At 42.8% G+C, this 16,302-nt stretch overlaps 1 protein-coding gene across 1 annotated transcript in view; it reads right to left on the reverse strand.

Annotated features, from left to right (window-relative positions):
• LOC142663507 (uncharacterized) overlaps positions 1–16,302 on the reverse strand; it is a 258,612-nt gene that overhangs the window by 9,453 nt on the left and 232,857 nt on the right. The window contains exons 3-4 of the mRNA XM_075842222.1: positions 338–529; positions 10–253 (exon numbers count right to left, since the gene is read on the reverse strand). Of these exons, the coding sequence (XP_075698337.1) occupies positions 10–253; positions 338–529 (436 nt within the window). The remainder of the gene's footprint in view (positions 1–9; positions 254–337; positions 530–16,302) is intronic.

A 16,302-nucleotide genomic window follows, 5' to 3' on the forward strand; every position in this document is an offset into this window, starting at 1 on the left:
TCCTCTTACCCGGTGATGTGCGGTTCCAGTGGTCCTCCGTCATGACGTCCTTGTACAGATCCCTCTTACCCGGTGATGTGCGGTTCCAGTGGTCCTCCATCATGACGTCCTTGTAGAGATCCCTCTTACCCGGTGATGTGCGGTCCAGGTGGTCCTCCATCATGACGTCCCCGTACAGATCCTTGTGGTCTTCTAGATACTCCCACTGTTCCATGGAGAAATACACGGCGACATCCTGACATCTTATAGGAACCTGACACACAATGATACAGTCATCACCCAGACACATTATACCTTGTGTTATTATATAATGTCCCAGCATTCCCGGCAGTGTCACCTCTCCAGTCAGCAGCTCAATGATCTTGTGGGTGAGGTCCAGGATCTTCTCATCGTTGTTCCCCTCATGTATCAGTGAGTGATGTGGAGGATCCGTGATGGGATTCTGGGTCCTGCTCCGTCTTCCGGACACACAGGGACGGCTGCTGGGGGTCACACACTCTCCAGATGTCTTCTTCACTACTGTACAATCCTGAGTATGGAGGTAGATCCTGATAAATATCATTATATACATTCCCAGAATCCTCACCTCTCCGGTCATGTCCCTGTATTATTAATAGGGAAGAGTGGTGTCATGTGACATCATTCTCAGAATCCTCCCCTCTCCGGTCATTCCCAGAATCCTCACCTCTCCAGTCATGTGCCTGTGTTATTAATAAAGAAGACTGATGTCATGTGACATATTTCCCAGAATCCTCACCTCTCCAGTCATGTCCTGTGTTATTAATAGAGAAGAGTGATGTCATGTGACATATTTCCCGGAATCCTCACCTCTCCGGTCATGTCCCTGTGTTATTAATAGAGAAGAGTGATGTCATGTGACATATTTCCCAGAATCCTCACCTCTCCAGTCATGTCCCTGTGTTATTAATAGAGAAGAGTGATGTCATGTGACATATTTCCCAGAATCCTCCCCTCTCCAGTCATGTCCTGTGTTATTAATAGAGAAGAGTGATGTCATGTGACATATTTCCCAGAATCCTCTCCTCTCCAGTCATGTCCTGTGTTATTAATAGAGAAGAGTGATGTCATGTGACATATTTCCCAGAATCCTCACCTCTCCAGTCATGTCCTGTGTTATTAATAGAGAAGAGTGATGTCATGTGACATATTTCCCGGAATCCTCACCTCTCCGGTCATGTCCCTGTGTTATTAATAGAGAAGAGTGATGTCATGTGACATATTTCCCAGAATCCTCACCTCTCCAGTCATGTGCCTGTGTTATTAATAAAGAAGACTGATGTCATGTGACATATTTCCCAGAATCCTCACCTCTCCGGTCATGTCCCGGTGTTATTAATAGAGAAGAGTGATGTCATGTGACATCATTCCCAGAATCCTCACCTCTCCAGTCATGTCCCTGTTATTAATAGAGAAGAGTGATGTCATGTGACATCATTCCCAGAATCCTCCCCTCTCCGGTCATGTCCCGGTGTTATTAATAGAGAAGAGTGATATCATGTGACATCATTCCCAGAATCCTCCCCTCTCCGGTCATGTCCCTGTGTTATTAATAGAGAAGAGTGAGGACATGTGACATATCTCCCAGAATCCTCCTCTCCAGTCATGTCCATGTGTTATTAATAGAGAAGAGTGATGTCATGTGACATCATTCCCAGAATCCTCCCCTCTCCGGTCATGTCCCGGTGTTATTAATAGAGAAGAGTGATGTCATGTGACATATTTCCCTGAATCCTCACCTCACCTCATGTCCCCGTGTTATTAATAGAGAAGAGTGATGTCATGTGATATATTTCCCAGAATCCTCCCCTCTCCAGTCATGTCCCTGTGTTATTAATAGAGAAAAGTGATGTCATGTGACATATTTCCCAGAATCCTCACCTCTCCGGACATGTCCCTGTGTTATTAATAGAGCAGAGTGATGTCATGTGACATCATTCCTAGAATCCTCTCCTCTCCGGTCATGTCCTGTGTTATTAATAGAGAAGAGTGATGTCATGTGACATATTTCCCAGAATCCTCACCTCTCCAGTCATGTCCCTGTGTTATTAATAGAGAAGAGTGATGTCATGTGACATATTTCCCAGAATCCTCACCTCTCCGGTCATGTCCCTGTGTTATTAATAGAGAAGAGTGATGTCATGTGACATATTTCCCAGAATCCTCACCTCTCCAGTCATGTCCTTGTGTTATTAATAGAGAAGAGTGATGTCATGTGACATATTTCCCAGAATCCTCTCCTCTCCAGTCATGTCCTGTGTTATTAATAGAGAAGAGTGATGTCATGTGACATATTTCCCAGAATCCTCACCTCTCCAGTCATGTCCTGTGTTATTAATAAAGAAGACTGATGTCATGTGACATATTTCCCAGAATCCTCACCTCTCCGGTCATGTCCCGGTGTTATTAATAGAGAAGAGTGATGTCATGTGACATCATTCCCAGAATCCTCACCTCTCCAGTCATGTCCCTGTTATTAATAGAGAAGAGTGATGTCATGTGACATCATTCCCAGAATCCTCCCCTCTCCGGTCATGTCCCGGTGTTATTAATATAGAAGAGTGATATCATGTGACATCATTCCCAGAATCCTCCCCTCTCCGGTCATGTCCCTGTGTTATTAATAGAGAAGAATGAGGTCATGTGACATATCTCCCAGAATCCTCCTCTCCAGTCATGTCCCTGTGTTATTAATAGAGAAGAGTGATGTCATGTGACATATTTCCCAGAATTCTCACCTCTCCAGTCATGTCCCTGTGTTATTAATAGAGAAGACTGATGTCATGTGACATATTTCCCAGAATCCTCTCCAGTCATTTCCTGTGTTATTAATAGAGAAGAGTGATGTCATGTGACATATTTCCCAGAATCCTCACCTCTCCAGTCATGTCCCTGTGTTATTAATAGAGAAGAGTGATGTCATGTGACATATTTCCCAGAATCCTCACTTCTCCGGTCATGTCTCTGTGTTATTAATAGAGAAGAGTGTTGTCATGTGACAAATTTCCCAGAATCCTCACCTCCAGTCATGTCCTGTGTTATTAATAGAGAAGAGTGAGGTCATGTGACATCATTCCCATAATCCTCCCCTCTCCGGTCATGTCCCCGTATTATTAATAGAGAAGAGTGATGTCATGTGACATATTTCCCAGAAACCTCCCCTCTCCGGACATGTCCATGTGTTATTAATAGAGCAGAGTGATGTCATGTGACATCATTCCCAGAATCCTCACCTCCCCAGTCATGTCCCTGTGTTAATAGAGAAGAGTGATGTCACGTAACATATTTCCCAGAATCCTCACCTCTCCAGTCATGTCCCTGTGTTATTAATAGAGAAGAGTGATGTCATGTGACATATTTTCCAGAATTCTCACCTCTCCAGTCATGTCCCTGTGTTATTAATAGAGAAGACTGATGTCATGTGACATATTTCCCAGAATCCTCTCCAGTCATTTCCTGTGTTATTAATAGAGAAGAGTGATGTCATGTGACATATTTCCCAGAATCCTCACCTCTCCAGTCATGTCCCTGTGTTATTAATAGAGAAGAGTGATGTCATGTGACATATTTCCCAGAATCCTCACTTCTCCGGTCATGTCTCTGTGTTATTAATAGAGAAGAGTGTTGTCATGTGACAAATTTCCCAGAATCCTCACCTCCAGTCATGTCCTGTGTTATTAATAGAGAAGAGTGAGGTCATGTGACATATTTCCTAGAATCCTCACCTCTCCAGTCATGTCCCTGTGTTATTAATAGCGAAGAGTGATGTCATGTGACATATTTCCCAGAATCCTCCCCTCTCCGGACATGTCCATGTGTTATTAATAGAGCAGAGTGATGTCATGTGACATATTTCCCAGAATCCTCACCTCTCCAGTCATGTCCCTGTGTTAATAGAGAAGAGTGATGTCACGTAACATATTTCCCAGAATCCTCTCCTCTCCAGTCATGTCCCTGTGTTATTAATAGGGAAGAGTGATGTCATCTGACATCATTCCCATAATCCTCCCCTCTCCGGTCATGTCCCCGTGTTATTAATAGAGAAGAGTGATGTCATGTGACATATTTCCCAGAATCCTCCCCTCTCCGGACATGTCCATGTGTTATTAATAGAGTAGAGTGATGTCATGTGACATCATTCCCAGAATCCTCACTTCCCCAGTCATGTCCCTGTGTTAATAGAGAAGAGTGATGTCACGTAACATATTTCCCAGAATCCTCTCCTCTCCAGTCATGTCCTGTGTTATTAATAGAGTAGAGTGATGTCATGTGACATATTTCCCAGAATCCTCACCGCTCCAGTCATGTCCCTGTGTTATTAATAGAGAAGAGTGATGTCATGTGACATCATTCCCAGAATCCTCACCTCTCCGATCATGCCCATGTGTTATTAATATAGAAGAGTGATGCCATGTGACATCATTCCCAGAATCCTCACCTCTCCGGTCATGTCCCTGTGTTATTAATAGAGCAGAGTGATGTCATGTGACATTATTCCCAGAATCCTCTCCTCTCCAGTAATGTCCTTGTGTTATTAATGAAGAGTGATGTCATGTGACATTATTCCCAGAATCCTCTCCTCTCCAGTCATGTCTCTGTGTTATTTATAGAGAAGCGTAATGTCATGTGACATCATTCCCAGAATCCTCTCCTCTCCGGTCATGTCCCTGTGTTATTAATAGAGTAGAGTGATGTCATGTGACATCATTACCAGAATCCACTCCTGTCCAGTCATGTTCGTGTGTTATTAATAGAGAAGAGTGATGTCATGTGACATATTTCCCAGAATCCTCACCTCTCCAGTCATGTCCTCGTGTTATTAATAGAGAAGTGATGTCATGTGACATATTTCCCAGAATCCTCACCTCTCCAGTCATGTCCCTGTTATTAATAGAGAAGAGTGATGTCATGTGACATATTTCCCAGAATCCTCACCTCTCCGGTCATGTCCTGTGTTATTAATAGAGAAGAGTGATGTCATGTAACATATTTCCCAGGATTCTCACCTCTCCAGTCATGTCCATGTGTCATTAATAGAGAAGAGTGATGTCATGTGACATATTTCCCAGAATCCTCACCTCTCCGGTCATGTCTCTGTGTTATTAATAGAGAAGAGGGATGTCATGTGACATATTTCCCAGAATCCTCACCTCTCCAGTCATGTCCCTGTGTTATTAATAGAGAAGAGTGATGTCATGTGACATATTTCCCAGAATCCTCCCCTCTCCGGTCATGTACCTGTGTTATTAATAGAGAAGAATAATGTCATGTGACATCATTCCCAGAATCCTCACCTCTCCAGTCATGTCCTCGTGTTATTAATAGAGAAGTGATGTCATGTGACATATTTCCCAGAATCCTCACCTCTCCAGTCATGTCCATGTGTCATTAATAGAGAAGAGTGATGTCATGTGACATATTTCCCAGAATCCTCACCTCTCCAGTCATGTCCTGTGTTATTAATAGAGAAGAGTGATGTCATGTGACATCACTCCCAGAATCCTCCCCTCTCCAGTCATGTCCCCGTGTTATTAAAAAAGAAGAGTGATGTCATGTGACATCATTCCCAGAATCCCCACCTCTCCAGTCATGTCCTGTGTTATTAATAGAGAAGAGTGATGTCATGTGACATATTTCCCAGAATCCTCTCCTCTCCAGTCATGTCTCTGTGTTATTAATAGAGAAGAGTGATGTCATGTAACATATTTCCCAGAATCCTCACCTCTCCAGTCATGTCCCTGTGTTATTAATAGAGAAGAGTGATGTCATGTGACATATTTCCCAGAATCCTCCCCTCTCCAGTCATGTCCCTGTGTTATTAATAGAGAAGAGTGAGGTCATGTGACATTATTCCCAGAATCCTCACCTTTCCAGTCATGTCCCTGTGTTATTAATAGAGAAGAGTGATGTCATGTGACATATTTCCCAGAATCCTCCCCTCTCCGGTCATGTCCCTGTGTTATTAATAGAGAAGAATAATGCCATGTGACATATTTCCCAGAATCCTCACCTCTCCACTCATGTCCTCGTGTTATTAATAGAGAAGTGATGTCATGTGACATATTTCCCAGAATCCTCACCTCTTCAGTCATGTCCCTGTTATTAATAGAGAAGAGTGATGTCATGTGACATATTTCCCTGAATCCTCACCTCACCTCATGTCCCCGTGTTATTAATAGAGAAGAGTGATGTCATGTGATATATTTCCCAGAATCCTCCCCTCTCCAGTCATGTCCCTGTGTTATTAATAGAGAAGAGTGATGTCATGTGACATATTTCCCAGAATCCTCACCTCTCCGGACATGTCCCTGTGTTATTAATAGAGCAGAGTGATGTCATGTGACATCATTCCTAGAATCCTCTCCTCTCCGGTCATGTCCTGTGTTATTAATAGAGAAGAGTGATGTCATGTGACATATTTCCCAGAATCCTCACCTCTCCAGTCATGTCCCTGTTATTAATAGAGAAGAGTGATGTCATGTGACATATTTCCCAGAATCCTCACCTCTTCGGTCATGTCCTGTGTTATTAATAGAGAAGAGTGATGTCATGTAACATATTTCCCAGAATCCCCACCTCTCCAGTCATGTCCCTGTGTTATTAATAGAGAAGAGTGGTGTCATGTGACATATTTCCCAGAATCCTCCCCTCTCCAGTCATGTCCCTGTGTTATTAATAGAGAAGAGTGAGGTCATGTGACATTATTCCCAGAATCCTCACCTCTCCAGTCATGTCCCTGTGTTATTAATAGAGAAGAGTGAGGTCATGTGACATTATTCCCAGAATCCTTTCCTCTCCAGTCATGTCTCTGTGTTATTAATAGAGAAACGTAATGTCATGTGACATCATTCCCAGAATCCTCCCCTCTCCGGTCATGTTCACGTGTTATTAATAGAGAAGAGTGATGCTATGTGACATATTTCCCAGAATCCTCTCCTCTCCGGTCATGTCCACGTGTTATTAATAGAGAAGAGTGTTGTCATGTGACATATTTCCCAGAATCCTCTCCTCTCCAGTCATGTCCCTGTGTTATTAAGAAAAGAGTGATGTCATGTGACAAATTTCCCAGAATCCTCACCTCCAGTCATGTCCTGTGTTATTAATAGAGAAGAGTGAGGTCATGTGACATATTTCCCAGAATCCTCACCTCTCCAGTCATGTCCCTGTGTTATTAATAGAGAAGAGTGAGGTCATGTGACATATTTCCCAGAATCCTCACCTCTCCAGTCATGTCCCTGTGTTATTAATAGCGAAGAGTGATGTCATGTGACATCATTCCCATAATCCTCACCTCTCCGGTCATGTCCCTGTGTTATTAATAGAGAAGAGTGATGTCATGTGACATATTTCCCAGAATCCTCCCCTCTCCGGACATGTCCATGTGTTATTAATAGAGCAGAGTGATGTCATGTGACATCATTCCCAGAATCCTCACTTCCCCAGTCATGTCCTTGTGTTAATACAGAAGAGTGATGTCACGTAACATATTTCCCAGAATCCTCTCCTCTCCAATCATGTCCTGTGTTATTAATAGAGTAGAGTGATGTCATGTGACATATTTCCCAGAATCCTCACCGCTCCAGTCATGTCCCTGTGTTATTAATAGAGAAGAGTGATGTCATGTGACATCATTCCCAGAATCCTCACCTCTCCGATCATGTCCATGTGTTATTAATATAGAAGAGTGATGCCATTTGACATCATTCCCAGAATCCTCACCTCTCCGGTCATGTCCCTGTGTTATTAATAGAGCAGAGTGATGTCATGTGACATTATTCCCAGAATCCTCTCCTCTCCAGTCATGTCTCTGTGTTATTAATAGAGAAGCGTAATGTCATGTGACATCATTCCCAGAATCCTCCCCTCTCCGGTCATGTCCACGTGTTATTAATAGAGAAGAGTGATGCTATGTGACATATTTCACAGAATCCTCTCCTCTCCGGTCATGTCCCTGTGTTATTAATAGAGTAGAGTGATGTCATGTGACATATTTCCCAGAATCCTCACCTCTCCGGTCATGTCCCTGTGTTATTAATAGAGTAGAGTGATGTCATGTGACATCATTCCCAGAATCCACTCCTGTCCAGTCATGTTCGTGTGTTATTAATAGAGAAGAGTGATGTCATGTGACATATTTCCCAGAATCCTCACCTCTCCAGTCATGTCCCTGTGTTATTAATAGAGAAGAGTGATGTCATGTGACATATTTCCCAGAATCCTCACCTCTCCGGACATGTCCCTGTGTTATTAATAGAGCAGAGTGATGTCATGTGACATCATTCCTAGAATCCTCTCCTCTCCGGTCATGTCCTGTGTTATTAATAGAGAAGAGTGATGTCATGTGACATATTTCCCAGAATCCTCACCTCTCCAGTCATGTCCCTGTTATTAATAGAGAAGAGTGATGTCATGTGACATATTTCCCAGAATCCTCACCTCTTCGGTCATGTCCTGTGTTATTAATAGAGAAGAGTGATGTCATGTAACATATTTCCCAGAATCCCCACCTCTCCAGTCATGTCCCTGTGTTATTAATAGAGAAGAGTGGTGTCATGTGACATATTTCCCAGAATCCTCCCCTCTCCAGTCATGTCCCTGTGTTATTAATAGAGAAGAGTGAGGTCATGTGACATTATTCCCAGAATCCTCACCTCTCCAGTCATGTCCCTGTGTTATTAATAGAGAAGAGTGAGGTCATGTGACATTATTCCCAGAATCCTTTCCTCTCCAGTCATGTCTCTGTGTTATTAATAGAGAAACGTAATGTCATGTGACATCATTCCCAGAATCCTCCCCTCTCCGGTCATGTTCACGTGTTATTAATAGAGAAGAGTGATGCTATGTGACATATTTCCCAGAATCCTCTCCTCTCCGGTCATGTCCACGTGTTATTAATAGAGAAGAGTGTTGTCATGTGACATATTTCCCAGAATCCTCTCCTCTCCAGTCATGTCCCTGTGTTATTAAGAAAAGAGTGATGTCATGTGACAAATTTCCCAGAATCCTCACCTCCAGTCATGTCCTGTGTTATTAATAGAGAAGAGTGAGGTCATGTGACATATTTCCCAGAATCCTCACCTCTCCAGTCATGTCCCTGTGTTATTAATAGAGAAGAGTGAGGTCATGTGACATATTTCCCAGAATCCTCACCTCTCCAGTCATGTCCCTGTGTTATTAATAGCGAAGAGTGATGTCATGTGACATCATTCCCATAATCCTCACCTCTCCGGTCATGTCCCTGTGTTATTAATAGAGAAGAGTGATGTCATGTGACATATTTCCCAGAATCCTCCCCTCTCCGGACATGTCCATGTGTTATTAATAGAGCAGTGATGTCATGTGACATCATTCCCAGAATCCTCACTTCCCCAGTCATGTCCTTGTGTTAATACAGAAGAGTGATGTCACGTAACATATTTCCCAGAATCCTCTCCTCTCCAATCATGTCCTGTGTTATTAATAGAGTAGAGTGATGTCATGTGACATATTTCCCAGAATCCTCACCGCTCCAGTCATGTCCCTGTGTTATTAATAGAGAAGAGTGATGTCATGTGACATCATTCCCAGAATCCTCACCTCTCCGATCATGTCCATGTGTTATTAATATAGAAGAGTGATGCCATTTGACATCATTCCCAGAATCCTCACCTCTCCGGTCATGTCCCTGTGTTATTAATAGAGCAGAGTGATGTCATGTGACATTATTCCCAGAATCCTCTCCTCTCCAGTCATGTCTCTGTGTTATTAATAGAGAAGCGTAATGTCATGTGACATCATTCCCAGAATCCTCCCCTCTCCGGTCATGTCCACGTGTTATTAATAGAGAAGAGTGATGCTATGTGACATATTTCACAGAATCCTCTCCTCTCCGGTCATGTCCCTGTGTTATTAATAGAGTAGAGTGATGTCATGTGACATATTTCCCAGAATCCTCACCTCTCCGGTCATGTCCCTGTGTTATTAATAGAGTAGAGTGATGTCATGTGACATCATTCCCAGAATCCACTCCTGTCCAGTCATGTTCGTGTGTTATTAATAGAGAAGAGTGATGTCATGTGACATATTTCCCAGAATCCTCACCTCTCCAGTCATGTCCCTGTGTTATTAATAGAGAAGAGTGATGTCATGTGACATATTTCCCAGAATCCTCACCTCTCCGGACATGTCCCTGTGTTATTAATAGAGCAGAGTGATGTCATGTGACATCATTCCTAGAATCCTCTCCTCTCCGGTCATGTCCTGTGTTATTAATAGAGAAGAGTGATGTCATGTGACATATTTCCCAGAATCCTCACCTCTCCAGTCATGTCCCTGTTATTAATAGAGAAGAGTGATGTCATGTGACATATTTCCCAGAATCCTCACCTCTTCGGTCATGTCCTGTGTTATTAATAGAGAAGAGTGATGTCATGTAACATATTTCCCAGAATCCCCACCTCTCCAGTCATGTCCCTGTGTTATTAATAGAGAAGAGTGGTGTCATGTGACATATTTCCCAGAATCCTCCCCTCTCCAGTCATGTCCCTGTGTTATTAATAGAGAAGAGTGAGGTCATGTGACATTATTCCCAGAATCCTCACCTCTCCAGTCATGTCCCTGTGTTATTAATAGAGAAGAGTGAGGTCATGTGACATTATTCCCAGAATCCTTTCCTCTCCAGTCATGTCTCTGTGTTATTAATAGAGAAACGTAATGTCATGTGACATCATTCCCAGAATCCTCCCCTCTCCGGTCATGTTCACGTGTTATTAATAGAGAAGAGTGATGCTATGTGACATATTTCCCAGAATCCTCTCCTCTCCGGTCATGTCCACGTGTTATTAATAGAGAAGAGTGTTGTCATGTGACATATTTCCCAGAATCCTCTCCTCTCCAGTCATGTCCCTGTGTTATTAAGAAAAGAGTGATGTCATGTGACAAATTTCCCAGAATCCTCACCTCCAGTCATGTCCTGTGTTATTAATAGAGAAGAGTGAGGTCATGTGACATATTTCCCAGAATCCTCACCTCTCCAGTCATGTCCCTGTGTTATTAATAGAGAAGAGTGAGGTCATGTGACATATTTCCCAGAATCCTCACCTCTCCAGTCATGTCCCTGTGTTATTAATAGCGAAGAGTGATGTCATGTGACATCATTCCCATAATCCTCACCTCTCCGGTCATGTCCCTGTGTTATTAATAGAGAAGAGTGATGTCATGTGACATATTTCCCAGAATCCTCCCCTCTCCGGACATGTCCATGTGTTATTAATAGAGCAGTGATGTCATGTGACATCATTCCCAGAATCCTCACTTCCCCAGTCATGTCCTTGTGTTAATACAGAAGAGTGATGTCACGTAACATATTTCCCAGAATCCTCTCCTCTCCAATCATGTCCTGTGTTATTAATAGAGTAGAGTGATGTCATGTGACATATTTCCCAGAATCCTCACCGCTCCAGTCATGTCCCTGTGTTATTAATAGAGAAGAGTGATGTCATGTGACATCATTCCCAGAATCCTCACCTCTCCGATCATGTCCATGTGTTATTAATATAGAAGAGTGATGCCATTTGACATCATTCCCAGAATCCTCACCTCTCCGGTCATGTCCCTGTGTTATTAATAGAGCAGAGTGATGTCATGTGACATTATTCCCAGAATCCTCTCCTCTCCAGTCATGTCTCTGTGTTATTAATAGAGAAGCGTAATGTCATGTGACATCATTCCCAGAATCCTCCCCTCTCCGGTCATGTCCACGTGTTATTAATAGAGAAGAGTGATGCTATGTGACATATTTCACAGAATCCTCTCCTCTCCGGTCATGTCCCTGTGTTATTAATAGAGTAGAGTGATGTCATGTGACATATTTCCCAGAATCCTCACCTCTCCGGTCATGTCCCTGTGTTATTAATAGAGTAGAGTGATGTCATGTGACATCATTCCCAGAATCCACTCCTGTCCAGTCATGTTCGTGTGTTATTAATAGAGAAGAGTGATGTCATGTGACATATTTCCCAGAATCCTCACCTCTCCAGTCATGTCCTCGTGTTATTAATAGAGAAGTGATGTCATGTGACATATTTCCCAGAATCCTCACCTCTCCAGTCATGTCCCTGTTATTAATAGAGAAGAGTGATGTCATGTGACATATTTCCCAGAATCCTCACCTCTCCGGTCATGTCCTGTGTTATTAATAGAGAAGAGTGATGTCATGTAACATATTTCCCAGGATTCTCACCTCTCCAGTCATGTCCATGTGTCATTAATAGAGAAGAGTGATCTCATGTGACATATTTCCCAGAATCCTCACCTCTCCGGTCATGTCTCTGTGTTATTAATAGAGAAGAGGGATGTCATGTGACATATTTCCCAGAATCCTCACCTCTCCAGTCATGTCCCTGTGTTATTAATAGAGAAGAGTGATGTCATGTGACATATTTCCCAGAATCCTCCCCTCTCCGGTCATGTACCTGTGTTATTAATAGAGAAGAATAATGTCATGTGACATCATTCCCAGAATCCTCACCTCTCCAGTCATGTCCTCGTGTTATTAATAGAGAAGTGATGTCATGTAACATATTTCCCAGAATCCTCACCTCTCCAGTCATGTCCATGTGTCATTAATAGAGAAGAGTGATGTCATGTGACATATTTCCCAGAATCCTCACCTCTCCAGTCATGTCCTGTGTTATTAATAGAGAAGAGTGATGTCATGTGACATCACTCCCAGAATCCTCCCCTCTCCAGTCATGTCCCAGTGTTATTAAAAAAGAAGAGTGATGTCATGTGACATCATTCCCAGAATCCCCACCTCTCCAGTCATGTCCTGTGTTATTAATAGAGAAGAGTGATGTCATGTGACATATTTCCCAGAATCCTCACCTCTCCGGTCATGTCCCTGTGTTATTAATAGAGAAGAGTGATGTCATGTGACATATTTCCCAGAATCCTCACCTCTCCAGTCATGTCCCTGTGTTATTAATAGAGAGGAGTGATGTCATGTGACATATTTCCCAGAATCCTCACCTCTCCAGTCATGTCCCTGTTATTAATAGAGAAGAGTGATGTCATGTGACATATTTCCCAGAATCCTCTCCTCTCCGGTCATGTCCACGTGTTATTAATAGAGAAGAGTGATGCTATGTGACATATTTCCCAGAATCCTCTCCTCTCCGGTCATGTCCACGTGTTATTAATAGAGAAGAGTGATGCTATGTGACATATTTCCCAGAATCCTCACCGCTCCAGTCATGTCCCTGTGTTATTAATAGAGAAGAGTGATGTCATGTGACATCATTCCCAGAATCCTCACCTCTCCGATCATGTCCATGTGTTATTAATATAGAAGAGTGATGCCATGTGACATCATTCCCAGAATCCTCACCTCTCCGGTCATGTCCCTGTGTTATTAATAGAGCAGAGTGATGTCATGTGACATTATTCCCAGAATCCTCTCCTCTCCAGTAATGTCCTTGTGTTATTAATAAAGAGTGATGTCATGTGACATTATTCCCAGAATCCTCTCCTCTCCAGTCATGTCTCTGTGTTATTAATAGAGAAGCGTAATGTCATGTGACATCATTCCCAGAATCCTCTCCTCTCCGGTCATGTCCCGGTGTTATTAATAGAGAAGAGTGATGTCATGTGACATCATTCCCAGAATCCTCACCTCTCCAGTCATGTCCCTGTTATTAATAGAGAAGAGTGATGTCATGTGACATCATTCCCAGAATCCTCCCCTCTCCGGTCATGTCCCGGTGTTATTAATAGAGAAGAGTGATGTCATGTGACATCATTCCCAGAATCCTCCCCTCTCCAGTCATGTCCCTGTTATTAATAGAGAAGAGTGATGTCATGTGACATATTTCCCAGAATCCTCCCCTCTCCGGTCATGTCCCGGTGTTATTAATAGAGAAGAGTGATGTCATGTGACATATATCCCTAAATCCTCACCTCACCTCATGTCCCCGTGTTATTAATAGAGAAGAGTGATGTCATGTGATATATTTCCCAGAATCCTCCCCTCTCCAGTCATGTCCCTGTGTTATTAATAGAGAAAAGTGATGTCATGTGACATATTTCCCAGAATCCTCACTTCTCCGGACATGTCCCTGTGTTATTAATAGAGCAGAGTGATGTCATGTGACATCATTCCTACAATCCTCTCCTCTCCGGTCATGTCCTGTGTTATTAATAGAGAAGAGTGATGTCATGTGACATTTTTTCCAGAATCCTCACCTCTCCAGTCATGTCCCTGTGTTATTAATAGAGAAGAGTGACGTCATGTGACATATTTCCCAGAATCCCCACCTCTCCAGTCATGTCCTTGTGTTATTAATAGAGAAGAGTGATGTCATTTGACATCATTCCCAGAATCCTCACCTCTCCAGTCATGTCCCTGTGTTATTAATAGAGAAGAGTGATGTCATGTGACATATTTCCCAGAATCCTCACCTCTCCAGTCATGTCCCTGTGTTATTAATAGAGAAGACTGATGTCATGTGACATATTTCCCAGAATCCTCTCCAGTCATTTCCTGTGTTATTAATAGAGAAGTGTGATGTCATGTGACATATTTCCCAGAATCCTCACTTCTCCGGTCATGTCTCTGTGTTATTAATAGAGAAGAGTGTTGTCATGTGACAAATTTCCCAGAATCCTCACCTCCAGTCATGTCCTGTGTTAAAAATAGAGAAGAGTGAGGTCATGTGACATATTTCCCAGAATCCTCACCTCTCCAGTCATGTCCCTGTGTTATTAATAGCGAAGAGTGATGTCATGTGACATCATTCCCATAATCCTCCCCTCTCCGGTCATGTCCCCGTGTTATTAATAGAGAAGAGTGATGTCATGTGACATATTTCCCAGAATCCTCCCCTCTCCGGACATGTCCATGTGTTATTAATAGAGCAGAGTGATGTCATGTGACATCATTCCCAGAATCCTCACCTCCCCAGTCATGTCCCTGTGTTAATAGAGAAAAGTGATGTCAGGTAACATATTTCCCAGAATCCTCACCTCTCCAGTCATGTCCCTGTGTTATTAATAGGGAAGAGTGATGTCATGTGACATCATTCCCATAATCCTCCCCTCTCCGGTCATGTCCCCGTGTTATTAATAGAGAAGAGTGATGTCATGTGACATATTTCCCAGAATCCTCCCCTCTCCGGACATGTCCATGTGTTATTAATAGAGCAGAGTGATGTCATGTGACATCATTCCCAGAATCCTCACTTCCCCAGTCATGTCCCTGTGTTAATAGAGAAGAGTGATGTCACGTAACATATTTCCCAGAATCCTCTCCTCTCCAGTCATGACCTGTGTTATTAATAGAGTAGAGTGATGTCATGTGACATATTTCCCAGAATCCTCACCGCTCCAGTCATGTCCCTGTGTTATTAATAGAGAAGAGTGATGTCATGTGACATCATTCCCAGAATCCTCACCTCTCCGATCATGTCCATGTGTTATTAATATAGAAGAGTGATGCCATGTGACATCATTCCCAGAATCCTCACCTCTCCGGTCATGTCCCTGTGTTATTAATAGAGCAGAGTGATGTCATGTGACATTATTCCCAGAATCCTCTCCTCTCCAGTAATGTCCTTGTGTTATTAATAAAGAGTGATGTCATGTGACATTATTCCCAAAATCCTCCCCTCTCCGGTCATGTCCCTGTGTTATTAATAGAGTAGAGTAATGTCATGTGACATCATTCCCAGAATCCTCTCCTCTCCGGTCATGTCCCTGTGTTATTAATAGAGTAGAGTGATGTCATGTGACATCATTCCCAGAATCCACTCCTGTCCAGTCATGTTCGTGTGTTATTAATAGAGAAGAGTGATGTCATGTGACATATTTCCCAGAATCCTCACCTCTCCAGTCATGTCCTCGTGTTATTAATAGAGAAGTGATGTCATGTGACATATTTCCCAGAATCCTCACCTCTCCAGTCATGTCCCTGTTATTAATAGAGAAGAGTGATGTCATGTGACATATTTCCCAGAATCCTCACCTCTCCGGTCATGTCCTGTGTTATTAATAGAGAAGAGTGATGTCATGTAACATATTTCCCAGGATTCTCACCTCTCCAGTCATGTCCATGTGTCATTAATAGAGAAGAGTGATGTCATGTGACATATTTCCCAGAATCCTCACCTCTCCGGTCATGTCTCTGTGTTATTAATAGAGAAGAGGGATGTCATGTGACATATTTCCCAGAATCCTCACCTCTCCAGTCATGTCCCTGTGTTATTAATAGAGAAGAGTGATGTCATGTGACATATTTCCCAGAATCCTCCC

The sequence above is a fragment of the Rhinoderma darwinii genome, chromosome 11, assembly GCF_050947455.1.
Source record: "Rhinoderma darwinii isolate aRhiDar2 chromosome 11, aRhiDar2.hap1, whole genome shotgun sequence".
NCBI lineage: Eukaryota > Metazoa > Chordata > Amphibia > Anura > Rhinodermatidae > Rhinoderma > Rhinoderma darwinii.